The sequence below is a fragment of the Musca domestica genome, unplaced genomic scaffold, assembly GCF_030504385.1.
Source record: "Musca domestica strain aabys unplaced genomic scaffold, Musca_domestica.polishedcontigs.V.1.1 3, whole genome shotgun sequence".
Classification (NCBI taxonomy): Eukaryota; Metazoa; Arthropoda; class Insecta; order Diptera; family Muscidae; genus Musca; species Musca domestica.
Genome location: NW_026712299.1, coordinates 5,459,296 through 5,478,674, shown reverse-complemented (window position 1 = coordinate 5,478,674; position 19,379 = coordinate 5,459,296). Strand labels below are relative to the sequence as shown.

Below are 19,379 nucleotides of genomic sequence, written 5' to 3'. Positions count from 1 at the left end.
CCTCGCTGATACCTTTCTGGACGAAGTATCCATCCGTTATTACTGGTAAATCAAACCTTCCCTGATTATTGCCAAACTTCTTACTACAGGGTGAGACAAAAAAAAACTGCAACAAAGTCAAACGCCATAATTTTTACATTTTTTGTTTTGTTTTATTTCCGGTGAACCGCTTGCTTGAGGTGATCGACACATTAATATTTTTTAGTACCAACCTTGCTTTCCAAAATACTCCAGACACAATAGTCCAGATTGTTATCCGGAGATTTTGGTGCATTGTGCATTGGAAATGAAGCGAGGAACCTCATTTTGTTACCATATTTAGGTGGCGCCTGCTGAGATGGTCCTCAGTCCTGTTGGAATGTCAAGGTCTGCGGACAAAACGTTTGCATGCCCAAGGCTTTAATACACCCTTTAGAATATTTTCGCGATAATATTTGGCATTTATTCTGATGCCACAGTCAATTAACACGAGCGGAGAGCGACCATCGGCTGTTATGGCGGCCCACACCATCAGCATGGACGGTGCTTCAGTTCTGGTGGCCAACCGAAGGTGCACATTTTCAGCTGACCTCTTTGGCAAACAAACACGATCATTTTGTTTGTTTACAAACTGCTGGACAACGAATGTTTTCTCATCCAAATTCGGAGAAAACCGAAAACCACTGCGACGCGGTCGCTTTTCTACTTTCCGTCACGTAATGAGCTGTCACTGGAATAATTTTAACAGCTGTCGGAGGAGTGACTTCGAAATGACAACAGTCTGAAGCTGGTTACAGTTTTTTTATCTCACCCTGTACATACTTACAAATATATAGTTTCCGGTGCATATTTCAGGGCGACAATATCCTTAACGTAAATTATCCCAGCCGCCGATGTTATACCAAATGCCTGGCTACGATCTTCAATCAAAGTGAATTTTAGCTGTGGCAAACGTATAAGATTACGAAAATCTGCTGGCTGTGTCACCCGATACATTGGCTGGGCCGTACGATACACATAGACATCTTTGGGATATGAGTTCGGTATGCTACGTGTCAGGGTGCGACTAAAACTATCCGAATTCAACAGATCATTGTCATCCGTATTGACAACATTCATTTTACGATTTTGCCTGGTACGCAGCGGCAAGGCCTGTGGATGATTGGCTTCCAAGATTAACTCGGGGTCCGTTTTAATGCAAATATTCGCTGTGGCCTAGATTGGAAAGAAAAAATTAATTAAATAATATATTTATTTAGGGAAATATTTGATTACCGTATTTCGGCTGGCACCCTCAATTGTTTCGTCACTGGCCTGCAGGGCAAAACAATAGGATGGCTGATTGGCCACACCATTGCGGGCAAAACGTACTTCTGTAAAAGAAAAAAATGGGATAAGAAGGATTCCAAAAAATCGTTAGCAACGCGTTGAACTTACGACAGCTTATCATGGTGTTCCTCCTTCTTGGGTATTCACCCTCATAAACATTACAAACTGGCCGCACTAAATCCAGTGTATCATTGATTATTTTATAGGTCTGATAAACATTCGTTGCCACCGAATCCTTGTCCATAAATAATATTTTCTCGCCAATATTTTCATTCTGAAAGTAAAGATATTATGAGTTCACTTATAAAATAAGTTTCGCCCGTTTGAATTAAATCTACAAATATTACGACTGTTCTGGAAACCCAAGGCCTATAAGTTCGTAAGAATTTTATGTACGACGGAAACGACATTCAAGACTTGGTTCCATTGGTCGCCAACCAAAAGTCAATGTGAAACTCTTGAATGCCAGAAGGAGTAAGCAAAGGATATGAATGGAAGAAAATCCAGCTATAGTCGAAAGTACAGGTCCGATTCAAAGTACACAATGGAAATTGGAAACTATATAATACTAGCTGAACCGGGTGCGCTTCACTACCTCCTTTTTTGTGTTGTAAAAAATTTAATACAAATTTAAGAATTTCAAAAACGTATTTATGTATTGTAATATTTTAATGCGTAAACAACCATATCGCTCGGTCTACCAACGTCTGAACATGCGAGGAACAGCTGGCCATGAGGAATATGCCAAATTTAGTCCTCATACACGAAGAGCTTGTCCTTCGGATTTATTAATTTCATAGCGAATGCCAATCGTGAGATGAAAAAACTGCAACCAACTTCCGACTGCTGCCATTTCTAAGCCACTCGTCCGACTGCTGTTAAAATTATTCCAGTGACATCTCATTATATTGTTTACAAGCGTACAAAAGCATTTTGGAAAGAATTTTCCAGAAAAAAAGTTATTCGTGATGGAATTCAAACGTGATATCTTTATATTTGGCTGGAAAACCACAAGTGGCTATCGTTAGTGCACTCCAGCATTTAAATGTGAATAAATCTTTTGTGTCTCGTACCATCGCTCGTTACCGTGATACTGGTAGCGTAGCCCGACATCCGTGGAAGTGGACAGAAGAAAACAGCAACATCAGCAGAAATGGTTCGAAAAGTATAAAAGCGACTTGATCGAAACCCGCTTCGCAGTGGCAGTGAACAATGGCTCGTGAGTTGAACATATCGCAAAATTCCATTCGGCAAATGTTGAAAAATGAGCTCGGGATAAAGCCATTGAAATCCGAAATCCAAAAAAGTGCATGAACTTACACCGCAACAGAAAGAAAATAGACTCAAAAGAGCTAAAGAGTTACTTCACTTGGTGAACTGCCGAAAGTGGTGAACTGCCGAATTTGGTTTTCTCCAATGAGAAAATATTCGTTGCCCAGCATTTTGTAAACAAACAAAATGATCGTGTTTATTCGCTAAAGAGGTCTGAAAAGGCTGAAAATGTGCACCTTCGGTTGGCCGAAAGTGTTGAGCTTTTCTCCGATCTCCGCTGAGAAAACATTCGTTGTCTAGCAATTTGTAAACAAACAAAATGATCGTGTTTACTTGCCAAAGAGGTCAGCTGAAAATGTGCACCTTCCGTTGGCCACCAGAACTCAAGCGCCGACCATGGTGACCATGGTGATGGTATGGCCCGCCATAACAGCCGATGGCTGCTCTCCGCTCGTATTAATCGACCGTGGCATCAGAATAAATGCCGAATATTATCGCGAATATACTCTGGAGGGTTTATAAAAGCCTTGGGCACGCAAACATTTTGGCCGCAGACCTTGGACATTCCAACAGGACTCAGCACCACAGCACTCAGCACGCGCCACCCAAGAATTGTTACACAATGAGGTACCTCGCTTCATTTCCAGCGCACAATGGTCACCAAAATCTCCGGATACCAATCGTTGGACTATTGTGTCTGGAGTATTTTTGAAAGCAAAGGTTGCCACTTAAAAATACCAAAGTGTCGACCGCCTCAAGCAAGCGCTTCGCCGGGAATGAGCCAAAATACCGCAGAGCAACATTCGGGCAGCGTGTGTTCGAATTGGTCACCTTTGTTACGAATTGTCCATGTATTTTTGTAAACAAAGTACAGTTCGCATTTATTGCCCTATCCAGATGAAATTTTGCACAAATCATTTGTTTGACCCAGGGACGAACCCTATTGAAATTTCAGATAATCGGTCAAAATTTAGATATAGCTCCCATATATATCTTCGTTCGATTTGCCTTTTTTTATTGTGCACCAAACGTGTAATATCAGTCCGAATAGTATGGAATTTTGCACGTACGATCAGATTGGACCTGAAAATAAGTACGCCAAATTTGATCGAAATCGGTTCAGATATAGCTATAGCTCTCATATATATTGTTCATCCGATTTGTTATTTTTGTCCTCCGCAGCCGTAATATGCGCTCTGTAACAACAATATTTGGGGAAATATATCAAATGCAGCTTAGAAATACCTTTGCTAAATTTTATCGAGATCGGTTCAGATTTGGATATGGCTCGCATATATAACTTCGTCCGACTTACCTTTTATTGTGCACCAAACGTCTAATATTTGCCCATATGGGATGAAATGTGGCACTTACGACCGAATTGAGTCCAGAAGCTAGTATGTCAAATTTAGTGAAGATCGGTTAAGATATAGCTACAGCTCCCATACATATTGTTCATCCGATTTGTTGTATTTGTTACCCACAGCCGTAATATGCACTCCGTAACAACGATATTCAGGGAAATATATCAAATACAGCTCAGAAATACCTTTGCTAAATTTTATCGAGATCGGTTCAGATTTGGATATAGCTCCCATATATATCTTTATCTGATTTAAAATTAATTTTGCACCAAATGGGCAATACAAGATCCAATTTAAAAGATACAAATGATTCGGCATATTTAGTTCTTTGAACTTTAAATTATAATTATAATCATAGCGTGTATGATTAAATTCTACCATAAAAACTTGTAATTGTTATGTGGAGCTCTACTAAATTAGTAAAGTGGTGTAGGGTATCATAAAGTCAGCCCCGTTCGACTTTAGGACTTTCTTTACTGGTTTCTTTCTGTTGCGGTGTAAGTTCTTGCACTTTTTGGAATTTCAATGGCTTAACTCCGAGCACCTTTTTCCATATTTGACCAATGCAATCTTGCGATATGTTCAGCTCACGTGCAATTTTTCGGCCACTGCGACGCGGGTTTCGATCAAATGGCTTCTTTAATTTTCGAACCATTTCTGTTGATGTTGTTACTTTCTTCCGTCCACATCCTTGACGTCGGGCTATGCTACCAGTATCACGGTAACGAGCAATGATACGAGACACCAAAGATTAATTCACATTTAAAAGCTGGAGTGCTCCGACGATAGCCACTTGTGGTTTTCCAGCCAAATATAAAGAAATCACACTATCGCGCTTGAATTCCATGACGAATAACTTTTTTTCTGGAAAATGATTTTGTACGCTTTTAAACAATAAATGAGCCGTCACTGGAATAATTTTATCCGCTGTCGGACGAGTGGCTTAGAAATGACAGCAGTCTGAATTTGGTTGCAGTTTTTTTCATCTCACCCTGTAAGAAATCCCATATCCTCCTTACATTACTGATTACTTACCGCATTAAAGTAGGCACTTTCCATGTTGAAATTAAACACCTTCGAGATATTCAGCAAAATCGGACCATTATCATTGCGATCGATAACCTGGACATTAATTAGCTTGCGAAATTGTTCCGTACGATTCGAGCTAATTTTAACCAAACAATTGATGTCCACGGAGAGATTTGTTTGCTGGGCCACATCGAGGGATTCAAAATCCAGTGGTTGACGGGTTATCAATAAATTATTACGCAATTGAAACAATTGCGAAGCATTCAAAAGCTGATATTTTAAATCCATGTAGGGACACAAATATTTGGCTCCCCTGGGATTTAGGGAACCGACCAAAATTGGTTTAAATTTTGAATTTCCATTGCCCGCTGGTGTGGCGAGATCTTCCATGATAATATAATTTGCCGATGACCAAAAGCAAATGTTTTCCAAATCTTCACAATATTCTTCCTCCGTTAGCGGATGTAATTCAATGGACATTTGCGATAGGGTATTGGTTGTGGGTTTGGAGAAATTATTGCTACGATTCTTGTTGGCTTTTATATTGAACTGCAATGAGCCTGTGGGTGCTTTGTAGTCATCTCTGAGAAAAACTTCACCACTTGTCTGATTGATGCGCAGCAAATCGTTGTCATCCATGCTATAGCTGTAGTCGAGGGCGGGAGTGTTTTCCGTCGTCGACAATACTTGAAATTGTCCAATTGGGATTTTCGAAAAAATACTCTGCGATTTCTCATTGAAGGGCATATTCAGCTCAATCGCTGTCATCGGGAAGTAGACATCGAAAGCTGAAAAGAGAAAGAGAGCGAGAGCGAGAGAGAGAGATAAAGAAATATGTAGATTAATCGAGAAGAATATTAGGATTTGCACAAGAAAATATAAACTTTTTCAAGGATTATCGGCAACGAGGAGTTCTAAAATATTTTTATACCCTCCACCATACATAGTTGGACAATTCTCAAATTTCATATTTAGAATTCGTAGTGGGTACTATAGCATATGACAAAAAATGATTTGATGATTTTAGCTACATTATTCCCCGGAGTGGTTTCAGATTTCGTATTTAGAGTTCGTAATGGAAACTACAGCCTATGACAGAAAATTGTGTACGAAGGTTCAGGTCTTCGTATGGCCCCGATATAACGACACCTCCTTATATTCGGTATGTGGACGATTTTAGGTACAATATTCACCGCAATTGTTTAAAATTTCGAATTTGAAGCTCCTAATAGGACTATAGCCTGTGACAGAAAATTTCCTATGCAGGTTTAGGTCTTCGTATGACCCCGATATAATAGTACCTCCCTATATTCGGTATTTTGATGATTTTAGCTACATTATTCACCGGATTTTTTCAAGTTTCGTATTTAAATATTGTAATGGCATGTTACAAAAGTTATCCATGCAGATCCACGTCTTCGTATAGATCCCAATATAACGGCTATATTCGGCATGTTTAGGTTTTGAATAGAATTTTTAACGAATTTTTTTTTTTTTTTTTGAAAATTTCCCCAATTCGTTTCAAATGGTGGAGGGTCTTTAAAATTCGGCCCGGCCGGACTAACTGATTTTTTACTTGTTATATGTAATATTGCCACACTATATACATAAAATCAACGGTTTCCGAGGAATCTCAACCGGAAAATTTCAAAAGATATGAGGTGAGGAAAGGTAGTGGGGCATGCCCCCTCTATTTACATTACTTTGCAATGTAAAACTTCAAAACTCCGATACACGCTTCTTCCATATTTAGCTTCACATTCATAATCTCCTGGATTTTCCTCAGTAATTATTTTCTGTGTTGCACATTGTTATTTGAATTTTTAAAAATATTTTGAAAATAGTTTTTCAAATATCCCATAATTCTTTACTATAAATTTCAAAATTGCATCCCATTCGAATGGGGATATTTATGATGCTCCATTTAATTGTGGTTACTTTGCTCCCCCGCCCCCTACAAAATATTCAATTATGAAATTCATGTCACTTCATTTTACACTGACATCCATTCCGTTTAACCGTCCACATCCACACAGGAGCTGCTACAGCATTTAGTTTAACTGACATTCCTACAACTCCTCTCGGTGTTACACATGGATCCATTAAAATATAATGACGGACCATTTATGGAGACGGAGGCGGTGGATGTGGGTGCTACATCTACAATGTCGTGATGTTATTTCCTGCTCCCCGTTCGAAGTTAAAGTGTTTGAATAAAAATTGGAACACAACGAAATGTAAAAAGGAAAAAAAAAGATGAATGAAAACCATGACATTCTTGCCGGGGCTGGGATACCCGTCAACTGGGCGCCAAACATATTGTTGGAGTTTTTATTTTCATCAATTCTCTTTTGTTCGAAGAGAAGTTAGTCTGAATTTCCTGAATGAATGACTCAGTTGAAGTTGTGGAGGGATTGTTTTTGGCGGAAAGTAAAGGGGAGGGGGTATTGAGATGCTTATTTTAGTGTTAATCTTTCATTTCATGCATTTCTTGATAGAAAAAAATAAACATATTTATAATAAGTAAAAAGCAGCTATGTTGGGACGGGCCGAACTTTTTATACCCTCCGCCATTTGGAAGAAACTTGAAAAATTTCAAAAAAATTAATCGAAAAATACCGTATTAACGTTTCCGAAATTTATATATGAAATTTGAAACAAATCCGGTGAATAATGTCGAAAAAATCATGAAAATACCGAATATCTGGGAGTACCGTTGTATGGGTGCTATACTAAAATGTGGAACTATTTAGACAATTCCCTTCTAGGGGTAAAGTACTCAGGAGGAACCCCTAGTGTGGATTTTAAGGCAATTCCATTAAAAAAAAATTGGCTGAAATTATCAAAAAACCGAATATCGGGGAGTACCTAATATGGGGGGTATACGATATCGTGAACCTATGTGGACTATTCTCTTCTAGGGAAGTAAGTACTCTCAAGGAATTCCTTGCGAGAATTTTAAGACAATTCAGTTGAAAAATGTGGCTAAATTCATCAAAATACCGAATATCGGGAGGAACCGTTATGTAAGGGATATATGATCAATATTGACAACGTACGTATTAACGTAAAGTACCCACGAGGAACACCTTTTGTGGATTTTAAAACAATTCCATTGAAAATTTTGGCTGAAATCTTAAAAATACCGAATATCGGGGGTACCGTTGTATTGGGGCTATACGATATCGTGGACAATATATAGACAATTCTCGTTAAAATCATGAATAAATTGAATACCGGGAGGTAATGTTACATGGGAACTATACGAAAACGTGGACCTGCATACGAAATTTTTGTCATAGATTGTAATACCCGTTACGGACTTCAAATACGAAATTTAAAACAGTTCCAGTGAATAAGGTGGAAATGAAAATATCGATTATCGGGAGGTACCATTATAAGGGCGTTATACGAAAACGTGGGCCGAAATGGCTCACCTGCCTACTGGGAAGATATGCATGTCTGCAAAATGTTAACCTTCTATCTCAATTGGTTCAAAAAATCGCTTGATTATAACATACATACAGACTAAACGAATCTAAAATTTAAAGGTGGACTATTTGCTGATGAAGTAGCTAAGTAGTTATTATATTAAATCTGCTAAATGTATAGAGAGATCTAGGGTATAATATGGTAGGGTATTATCTCAGATTCTTTCCCCTAAAATGTGAGCTATCTTTCCTTTAAATTTCGAAATAAAATTAAATTAAACTGTTATTTAGTCTTTCTACCGAAATTTTAATAGGAATAACAAAATCTGAGTCAGTAATTCTAAACAAGTTTATACAACATTGAAGTAGTCTGAAATATAAGCAAACATTAATTTCAATCTAACAGCCGCCTCTAACTTGTCTCCCCTTGTCCCTGTCCTAGAGACTACATGGAATGACAAGTAACTTCCAAGGGATGCTAAGACAATGGGCAAAGACATTCTTTCATATGCGAATATAACAATTATGCCCATTTTTATGTGCAACCCTCTCTCCCTCTATGTGCCCTGGCTGTCTTTGAACAATTCACATACACAGTTCATTCTCCATAATTTTATGACAAATGGGAGTTAACAATTTGTAATAATAACTGTAATTCCTTTCAAAGGACCGAAAAGGATTCAATTTCTATTTTTATGTTAATTGACATTTAATAAAAATTGGAAAAATGTGAATAGAAACTCATTTGCAATTAAATATGATTTCAATTAAATAGAGAACTTTGTTGTCACGCCTAATGTAATTTTTTAAAGGGGGGGGCAAAGTGGTAATTTGAAGAATATTGTAACATATGGCGTTTGTTTTCATATTTGTATCCGAAAATAAATCACAACTGAGGCCCGGCATAGAAATCTTACACCGTACAAGAAAATGAAGTTCAAATGTGTCAAAGAAATGAACTTACATTAAAATTTCAAGATAGTGAAGTAGTAGTTTCCTGTGACTTCTCTGACCAAAATGCTAAAACCGAAGAAGTATTAAAACATCTTAAAGTCAATTTTTAGTCCAATTTACAGAAGTTAAGTTTTCTGGAAAGAAACAGTTTTTGGAAGGAAGAATCGTAGAGAAGAGATAGTTACTTCATTGACTACCTCTTTTCTATTCTGTCAAAATCCGCCGTCTGATAATGGATTTAGGAAAAAATGCATTATTTTATACTCGAACACCTCAAACGAAAACCCAACAATTCTCCAATTAAATTGGGTTTCTGTAAAATATGTTACTCAAATTTAAATACCTATCCCAAAAATTAAAATCAATGTCTCACCTCCAAAATGGTAAATTGTTTATACTCTCCGCCATACATAGTATGGAGGGTATATTGAGTTTGTCGTTCCGTTTGCAACTCATCAAAATAATAATAATAATAATAATAATAATAATAATAATAATAATAATAATAATAATAATAATAATAATAATAATAATAATAATAATAATAATAATAATAATAATAATAATAATAATAATATAATAATAATAATAATAATAATAATAATAATAATAATAATAATAATAATAATAATAATAATAATAATAATAATAATAATAATAATAATAATAATAATAATAATAATAATAATAATAATAATAATAATAATAATAATAATAATAATAATAATAATAATAATAATAATAATAATAATAATAATAATAATAATCTATATATATAAATGTAAGTTGTGTTAGTTACTACGCTTATAACTTAAGAACCGCTGACTGATTTTAACAATTCACACAAATTAGGAGTTGTCTCCTCTCCGAAAAGGATAATATCCAAAAAAATCGCGTAAAAATGTGATATATTAACATTTTCATTTTGACTTTTCAAATGTACAATAGTAATGTTTTATTTTGCATGATTTTTTTCTATTTTGACTGGCTTTTTTCTAATGTACATTTGTAGTGTTTTTTATTTTTTATTTTTGAATTCGAATATTAAAACCAATTTATTTAATTGACTTGATTTCTTGAGAACTGAAATTGATGGCGGGTTACATGGAAGTGTAATAACGAATTATATGGTGGCGAAACGGAATAGATGATATCGAAATAATTTAACGCGGTCACACCAAAAGAAAGATAATTATTAATTAAAAGATAATTACTTTTTCAAATTCGCTAAAAAAATAACGAAAAAGAGATCTCATTGCAAAAATTCTCAAATCGGGAAAAAATCGAAAAGATTTTCAGTGGAATCGAATTTTAAAAAAATAGTGAGGGTCTTTAAACATTTGCTGTAATAAATCAGCGAACAAGTTGAAGATTTTTTCAATTTGCTATTCTTCTTTTGTCATTTTTTTTTAATTTGTATTTGCGAACACATTTAAACAACCAAAAATGACAGAAAAAGCCTAATGGAGCTCATTTCAAAGCGTGGACCTACTTCTTTCATGTGACAATAATCCGTCCAATGAGAGCTCAAAATGCAAAATTCTTTGGAAGTACAATCAGTAAAATACCAAATTTAAAGGGTGCAAAATAATAGAGCGAATGGGACTTTTAGTAAGAAAAGGATTTCTATCCTTCCAGGAATTCTTCCCAAACATTCAAGATACCTTAAATCACTTTTGCAGGTCATGATATCGATCATAACTCACGGATAAGGGTACAACCCTATAGCTATTTTTGGGGTCTTGGCCACTTTTTTCATATTTTGGCCCATATTTGGCATCTTTGTCTCTAAGGGGTTAGAGAACCATCATACAGATAATTGCCACATAGGAATTTATTTAAGTAAAGTCCCCACATTGGAGTATCCCCAAGTCCACTTTCACATATAATGTGTGGTCAGAAAAGAAAATTTTGTATTCTATTGAATTTGTAACTCTCAAGAGAATATTGGTTGGAAACGTAGATTTGGGAAATACATCTAAATGATAATATGGTGGATAAAACTATTTTTACTCATTTAAATCACGCGGAATGTTTTTCAGTTTGACATGCTATGTTGTTCTGTTAAATTTTTGATTTGGTCTCTATTTGTCATATTGGATTATAAGGGCTAGAAGAATGTTTTCAATGTAGGTCGATGTCTCGGAGTAGTGCCCATGTAAAAGTATCTCCTGATTTTACCATATTTCAAAGGATTTGGCTAAAAATGTGTATTTGGGGGGTGAAAACTTACACAAAAATATGAACATATCTACAAATTTTAGAATTTTTTCCATATAATAGTACCCCCTCAAGTCCACTTTTTGGCGGACAAACAGACCGACATGGTTAGGGGGACTTATAAGAACGCTAATGGACAATCTGAGGTGCTAATGGCTTAAAAAAGTAATTAACTTTGGCTATTCTTAATTCATTCAGCGCTCAATTATGAGGTGTACAAAATACAGCAAATTCCAAATTACTGCTCATTTCACTGGAAGATTTTGCTACGATTTTTACCATACTAAAAATTAATTTGATCCCTTACATGGGGATAAGATTGATATATACTTTTTAATAGATTTGTATAGCACATCCACACCTTTGAAGCCCACGGCTTAAATATGGGTACAGGTATTTTAAAACACTTATATCAGTCATATCTGTGAATAATTATGCTTTGACAAATATGCATAATAGACAAAAACTACGGGCCGGCAACGCGGACCGGGCCAGCTAGTAATAATAATAATAATAATAATAATAATAATAATAATAATAATAATAATAATAATAATAATAATAATAATAATAATAATAATAATAATAATAAGAATAATAATAATAATAATAATAATAATAATAATAATAATAATAATAATAATAATAATAATAATAATAATAATAATAATAATAATAATAATAATAATAATAATAATAATAATAATAATAATAATAATAATAATAATAATAATAATAATAATAATAATAATAATAATAATAATAATAATAATAATAATAATAATAATAATAATAATAATAATAATAATAATAATAATAATAATAATAATAATAATAATAACAATAATAATAATAATAATAACAATAATAATAATAATAATATTTCAATGAAATTGTCTGAAAATCCACAAAAGCAGTTCCTTCGGAGTACTTTACCCCCTGGAGGAGAAATGTCTACATAGGTCCACGATATCGTATATCCCCATAAAACGGTACCTCCCCATATGGGGTATTTTAATGATTTTATCTACATTATTCACCGGATTTTTTCCAGTTTTCGTATTTAAATATTGTAATGGCTTATGGCAAAAGTTGCCACGTCTTCGTATAAACCCCAGTATAACTTCTACATTCGGTATGTTTAAGATTTTAACAGAATTTTTAACGGATTTTATTCTCAACAATCTCAATATAAAATTTTCTGCTCTCTCCCCTTCCCTAATACCAAATTTCGTAGTATTTAGTGCAATTCGTTAACTTATAGAACACAATTTCAAAACCGCCTCCATATCTCGATCCTAAATTCCAACAGAGACCCAAATATCAAATTTGAGTGTTTCAACTCAATTTATTCATTCAATACCAAATTTAGTACCACTTTGTACTTTTCGAACAATTATATGACACATCCAACACCACCTTCATATCTTAACCGCAGACACTAACAGAGACATCCATATCAAATTTCAGGATTTCAGCCCAATTCCTTCATCCAATACGAAATTTAGTGCTATTTAGTACTTTTCGTTCAAAATTAGTACATATTTGAAAACCACGTCCATGTAACAGAGATCTCAATATTAATTGTTAGGATTCCAGCCCCATATATATAGGACGCATTTCCAAACCACCGCCAAATATCAAACAGAGATACCACCAGTAATCTAAATATGAAATTTCAGAATTTTATCTTCATTTCTTCACCCAATACCAAATATACAGGGTGAGATGAAAAAACTGCAACCAATTTCAGACTGCTGTCACTACTAAGTTAGTTGTCCGACAGCTGTTAAAATTATTCCAGTGTTCACAAGCGTACAAAAATATTTTGCTGAGAATTTTCCAGAAAAAAAGTTATTCGTGATGGAATTCAGGCGTGATATTGTGATTTCTTTATATTTTGTTGGAAGACCACAAGTGGCTATCGTTAGAGTACTCCAGCATTTAAATGTGAATAGATCTTTTGTCTCGTAACATTGCTCGTTACCGTGACACTGGGTAGGGTAGCCCGACGTCAAGGAATTGGACGGAAGAAAACTGCAAAATCAGCAAAAATTTCGAAAAGTAAAGAAGCGACTTGATCGAAACCGGCGTCGCAGTGACCGAAAAATGGTTCGTGAGCTGGACATATCACAATATTCCATTCGGCAAATATTGACAAATGAACACGGGGTAAAATCATTGAAATTCCAAAAAGTGCAAGAACTAACACCTCAACAGAAAGAAACCAGTAAAGAAAGTCCTGAAGTCGGGCGGGGCCGATTTTACACCACTTTGCTAATTTAGTTGAGCTCCACATAACAATTAAAAGTTTTTATGGGAGAATTCAATCATACACCCTATGATTATAATTATAACTTAAAATTCAAAGGACTAAATATGCCGAACCATTTGTATCTTTTAAATTCGGACTTGTATTGCCCATTTGGTGCAAAATTAATTCGAAATCAGATAAAGATATATATGGGAGCTATATCCAAATCTGAACCTATAAAGTTTGGCAAAGATATTTCTGAGCTGTTTGAGCTGTTTGATATATTTCCCTGGATATCGTTGTTACAGAGCGCATATTACGGCTGTGGGTAACAAATGCAACAAATCGGATGAACAATATATATGGGATCTATAGCTATATCTGAACCGATCTTCACCAAATTGGGCATACTACCTTCTAGACTCAATTCGGTCGTATATGCCAAATTCCATTCCATTTGGGCAAATATTAGACGTTTGGTGCACAATAAAAGGTAAATCGGACGAAGTTATATATCCGAGCTATATCCAAATCTGAACCGATCTCGATAAAATTTAGCAAAGGTATTTCTGAGCTGCATTTGATATATTTCCCCAAATATTGTTGTTACAGAGTGCATATTACGGCTGCGGAGGGCAAAAATAACAAATCGGATGAAAAATATATATGGGAGCTATAGCTATATCTGAACCGATTTCGATCTGCCAAATTTGATCGAAATCGGATGAACAATATAGCTATAGCTCCCATATATATTGTTCATTTATTTTCAGGCCTAATTTGGTTGTATGTGCAAAATTCCATACTATTCGGGCCGATATTATGGACTATTGGTGGTGGAGTATTTAGGAAAGCAAGGTTGGCACTAAAAATACCAAAGTGGCGATCACCTCAAGCAAGCGCTTCGCCGGGAATGGGCCGAAATACCGCAGAGCAACATTCGGGCAGCGTCTGACGGTTTCATTGGCCGTTTTAAGGTCATAATTCGTGCCAGAGGTGACCAATTCCAATAAATCTAAACTTATTCTAAAATTTGATGCTATTTCCGACACTTTTTGCTTTCATTCAGTAAAATTTAAAAAAAATGTAAAAATTATGGCGTTTGACTTTGTTGCAGTTTTTTTTTAACCTCACCCTGTATATTCATGATCAGCATAAAATTCCAAGTCGATTTAAGTAATTTCGTCTGTCTGTCTGTCTGCTCGTTGAAATCACAATACAGCCGACATTATTTGACGTAGAGTTTCAACATTTGGCACAAAAAATTTTTTGTGTCTAGGTATTGAAAATGAGTTAATCGGTCCACGGTTTGGCATATCCGCCATATAACAATACCTCTCGATATTCGGTCTTTTGATGATTTTTGCCACATTTATCCACGGATTTGTCTAAAAAAATTGATATTTGTAGGTCATAATGGATTGTAGCTCCGGTGGCGAAACCTATATAGGTTCCCGTTTTGGTATGCCCCCCCATATAACGGCCTCAGCCACCTTATGGTTTTTTAAAAAGTTTGACGGCATTATCCAAACGGTCTTACTGGCCTAGTTTTAGGTGAAACACATTTCAATTCAGATACGTTTAAAAAAAAATTGTTTTCTTTAGCTAATGGGGGAGGGTATTAAAAGTTCGGTCCGGCCCAACTTAATGTTAACCAAATTTGAAAAAATCCAAATTGGGTCCCTGGTATTATTTATATCAAACTTAGGTCAGGAACGATAATGGGAAATATTGGTCCATTGTTTCAAGTCGGGTTTTCAACTAAAGCTTTCTAACTTGTGACTTGTGTGGGTTTTTAGCTTCCATGGACACTTATCGGGATGCATTTATTTTTTGAGAGTCTAGGACAAACGTTTTGTGGTGTTACAGAAAATCTAGTTCTCCAATACGATTTGGACAGAATTCTATCGTTTTGGCAATGACGCTCGTGTCGAATTTTACAAACACTTTCAAAACACGATTCCATATATCCCTATGTGGACGTAAAAACCATTTTAATGATGTTCGGCTTAATAGGATTTCTGATTAATTCTGAAAAATAACCCCACACACAAAACTCCCCACCTGGCAAAAATTCCCTAAGGCATCGCAAAGGAAATAAATGAAGCTAATAGACCCTAAATTATATTTGACACATTATATGACCGGCGGCTAAAAGAAATCGGTATAAAAACATAGCGGGATGAACGAGTTATTACCTCATCAAATGGTAATGAGACGAAAATAAATTCGAAAAAAAAAAAACAAATACAAAATAGAAACTGGAACTTCGCAACGGCTACCGACTGACGCTAGTGATTTGGTGTTGTTTTTTAAATAATATTTTCCAAAACTAGAATTTGACTAATATTTAATTCTAAATACTTCGGTACTGTCCCCCAACGAAGCGCTGCACCACCAGCACTGTTTGCGATAGCATCGAAGCAAAACAAATTGGCCAGACTCGCCGAAAAGATGTTCGAAATCGAGTTCTCAGCATCTTTGCAAAATCTATAAAAGAAGCCAGATGGCCGGCATGTGCCGACAGACAGGTAGTCGTTATCGACCATGAAAGTGGTAGCAGTATTTGGATTAATTGTTTTAGGTGTGGCGGTTTGCAATGGTAGGTTGGAGACTACACACGTCTGTGTGCATACATACAGATATACATATGTTTAATAATTTATTTTAAAATAATTAAACCTAAATGTCATCTTTCAATTATTCCAGCCTATGGCATTGGCATTAGCGGTGGATTAGGTGCAAGTAGTAGCAGCAGTGCCAGCGCTGGAGCAAGCATTGGTGGTGGCCTGAGTCTTGGTAATGGTCCATCGAAAAAAGGTGGTGTCTCGGCAGGCAGTGTTGGTGCCGGTTTGGGCGCCAAAGGCCAAGGTCTTGGATTGGGCCTGTTAGCTGGTGGTGGTCACGGTCATGATCATGGTCACGGTCATGGTGACGGTCATAGTCATGGAAATGGAAAAGGTGTCGGCCATTACGATCATGGAAATGGCCATGGATTTGGTCATGACAAAGAACATGGCAAAGATTTTGACAAACATGGCAATGGAAAAGGTCAAGGTAATGGCAATGGAAAGGGCCAAGGTAATGGCAACGGCAATGGAAAAGGCCAAGGACTTGGTAATGGCAATGGAAATGGTAAAGGCCAAGGATTTGGTAATGGCAACGGAAAGGGCCAAGGTAATGGTAACGGCAATGGAAAAGGCCAAGGTAATGGTAACGGCAATGGAAAGGGGAATGGTCATGGATCTGGTAGCGGCTCCGGTTATGGTTCCGGTGTAGGCATCGGCAGTGGATCCGGTAGTGGAAGTGGTTTTGGCGCCGGCGTAGGTGTTGGTGTTGGCATCGGTGCTGGCTCTGGTAGCGGTTCTGGATCTGGTCATGGTTCCGGATCTGGTCATGGCTATGGTTCTGGAAGCGGAACTGGTTCTGGCCATGGCTCTGGTAGCGGCTCAGGTGCTGGTTATGGTTCAGGCAGTGGCTCGGGATCTGGTAGCGGCTCTGGTCATGGTTCCGGTAGCGGTTCAGGCGCTGGTTATGGATCAGGCAGCGGCTCTGCTAGTGGTTCTGGAGTAGGCGTTGGATCTGGTAGCGGTTCTGGCTCTGGTCATGGTTCCGGTAGCGGTTCGGGCTCTGGTTATGGATCTGGCAGTGGTTCAGGTTCTGGTAGCGGTTCAGGCGCTGGTTATGGATCAGGCAGCGGCTCTGCTAGTGGTTCTGGAGTAGGCGTTGGATCTGGTAGCGGTTCTGGTCATGGATCCGGTAGCGGTTCTGGCTCTGGTTATGGTTCTGGTAGCGCTTCGGGTGCTGGTTATGGATCAGGCGCTGGTCATGGTTCCGGTAGCGGCTCTGGTAGTGGTTCGGGCGCTGGTTATGGATCCGGTAGCGGTTCTGGCTCTGGCCATGGTTCCGGTAGCGGTTCAGGTGCTGGTCATGGATCCGGTAGTGGTTCTGGTAGCGGTTCAGGTGCTGGTCATGGTTCCGGTAGTGGTTCGGGCGCCGGTTATGGATCAGGCAGCGGCTCTGGTAGTGGTTCCGGAGTAGGCTCTGGAGCTGGTAGCGGTTCTGGCTCTGGTTATGGATCAGGCAGTGGTTCCGGATCTGGTCATGGCTCTGGTTCTGGTAGTGGTTCAGGTGCTGGTCATGGTTCCGGTAGTGGCTCGGGCGCTGGTTATGGATCAGGCAGTAGCTCTGGTAGTTTTTCCGGAGTAGGCTCTGGAGCAGGTAGCGGTTCTGGCTCTGGTCATGGTTCTGGTAGCGGTTCGGGCGCTGGTTATGGATCAGGCACTGCTTCTGGATCAGGTAGCGGATCTGGGCATGGCTCTGGTAGCGGTTCAGGTACTGGTCATGGATCCGGCAGTGGTTCGGGAGCAGGTTATGGATCAGGCAGTGCTTCTGGATCAGGTAGCGGTTCAGGAGCAGGAACTGGATCTGGATCTGGTAGCGGCTCAGGTGCTGGTTACGGATCTGGTAGCGGCTTTGGTAGTGGTTCCGGAGTAGGCTCTGGAGCTGGCAGTGGTTCTGGTCATGGATCCGGCAGCAGTTCTGGCTCTGGTCATGGTTCCGGTAGCGGTTCGGGCGCTGGTTATGGATCAGGCAATGGTTCTGGATCTGGTAGCGGTTCGGGAGCAGGTTATGGATCAGGCAGTGCTTCTGGATCAGGTAGCGGTTCTGCCTCTGGTCATGGATCCGGTAGTGCTTCAGGAACAGGAACTGGATCTGGTAGCGGTTCAGGCAGCGGCTCTGGTAGTGGTTCCGGAGTAGGCTCTGGAAATGGTAGCGGTTCTGGTCATGGTTCCGGTAGCGGTTCGGGCGCTGGTTATGGATCAGGCAGTGGTTCTGGATCTGGTAGCGGTTCGGGAGCAGGTTATGGATCAGGCAGTGGTTCTGGATCTGGTAGCGGTTCTGCCTCTGGTCATGGATCCGGTAGTGCTTCCGGAGCAGGAACTGGATCTGGTAGCGGTTCAGGCGCTGGTTATGGATCAGGCAGCGGCTCTGCTAGTGGTTCCGGAGTAGGGTCTGGAGCTGGTAGCGGTTCTGGTCATGGATCCGGTAGCGGTTCGGGCGCTGGTTATGGATCAGGTAGTGGTTCTGGAACTGGTAGCGGTTCAGGTGCTGGTCATGGATCCGGCAGCGGTTCGGGAGCAGGTTATGGATCAGGTAGCGGTTCTGCCTCTGGTCATGGATCCGGTAGTGGCTTCGGAGCAGGTACTGGATCTGGTAGCGGCTCAGGTGCTGGTTATGGATCTGGTAGCGGCTCTGGTAGTGGTTCCGGAGTAGGCTCCGGAGCTGGTAGCGGTTCTGGTCATGGATCTGGCAGTGGTTCTGGCTCAGGTCATGGTTCCGGTAGCGGCTCAGGCGCTGGTCATGGATCCGGCAGCGGTTCGGGAGCAGGTTATGGATCAGGCACAGCTTCTGGATCCGGTAGCGGTTCTGCCTCTGGTCATGGATCCGGCAGTGGTTCCGGAGCAGGAACTGGATCTGGTAGCGGTTCAGGCGCTGGTTATGGATCTGGTAGCGGCTTTGGTAGTGGTTCCGGAGTAGGCTCCG

At 38.5% G+C, this 19,379-nt stretch overlaps 2 protein-coding genes across 2 annotated transcripts in view; both read right to left on the bottom strand.

Annotated features, from left to right (window-relative positions):
* Window positions 1–19,379, bottom strand: part of LOC101890374 (uncharacterized) — a 35,119-nt gene that overhangs the window by 4,261 nt on the left and 11,479 nt on the right. Inside the window, exons 2-5 of the mRNA XM_011294625.3 lie at window positions 4,980–5,761; window positions 1,417–1,582; window positions 1,255–1,352; window positions 806–1,194 (exon numbers count right to left, since the gene is read on the bottom strand). Coding sequence (XP_011292927.2) covers window positions 806–1,194; window positions 1,255–1,352; window positions 1,417–1,582; window positions 4,980–5,761 — 1,435 coding nt within the window. The remainder of the gene's footprint in view (window positions 1–805; window positions 1,195–1,254; window positions 1,353–1,416; window positions 1,583–4,979; window positions 5,762–19,379) is intronic.
* On the bottom strand, window positions 16,571–17,408 carry LOC131803384 (uncharacterized). Its single transcript, XM_059124628.1, has one exon. The coding sequence runs from the start codon at window positions 17,264–17,266 to the stop codon at window positions 16,721–16,723; it is 546 nt and encodes a 181-aa protein (XP_058980611.1). The 5' UTR covers window positions 17,267–17,408; the 3' UTR covers window positions 16,571–16,720.

What these genes read in the sequence shown, in the direction of transcription:
- LOC131803384 (XM_059124628.1), bottom strand. Translation starts at nt 17,266, where the DNA reads ATGGCCAGAACCAGTTCCGCTTCCAGAACCATAGCCATGACCAGATCC.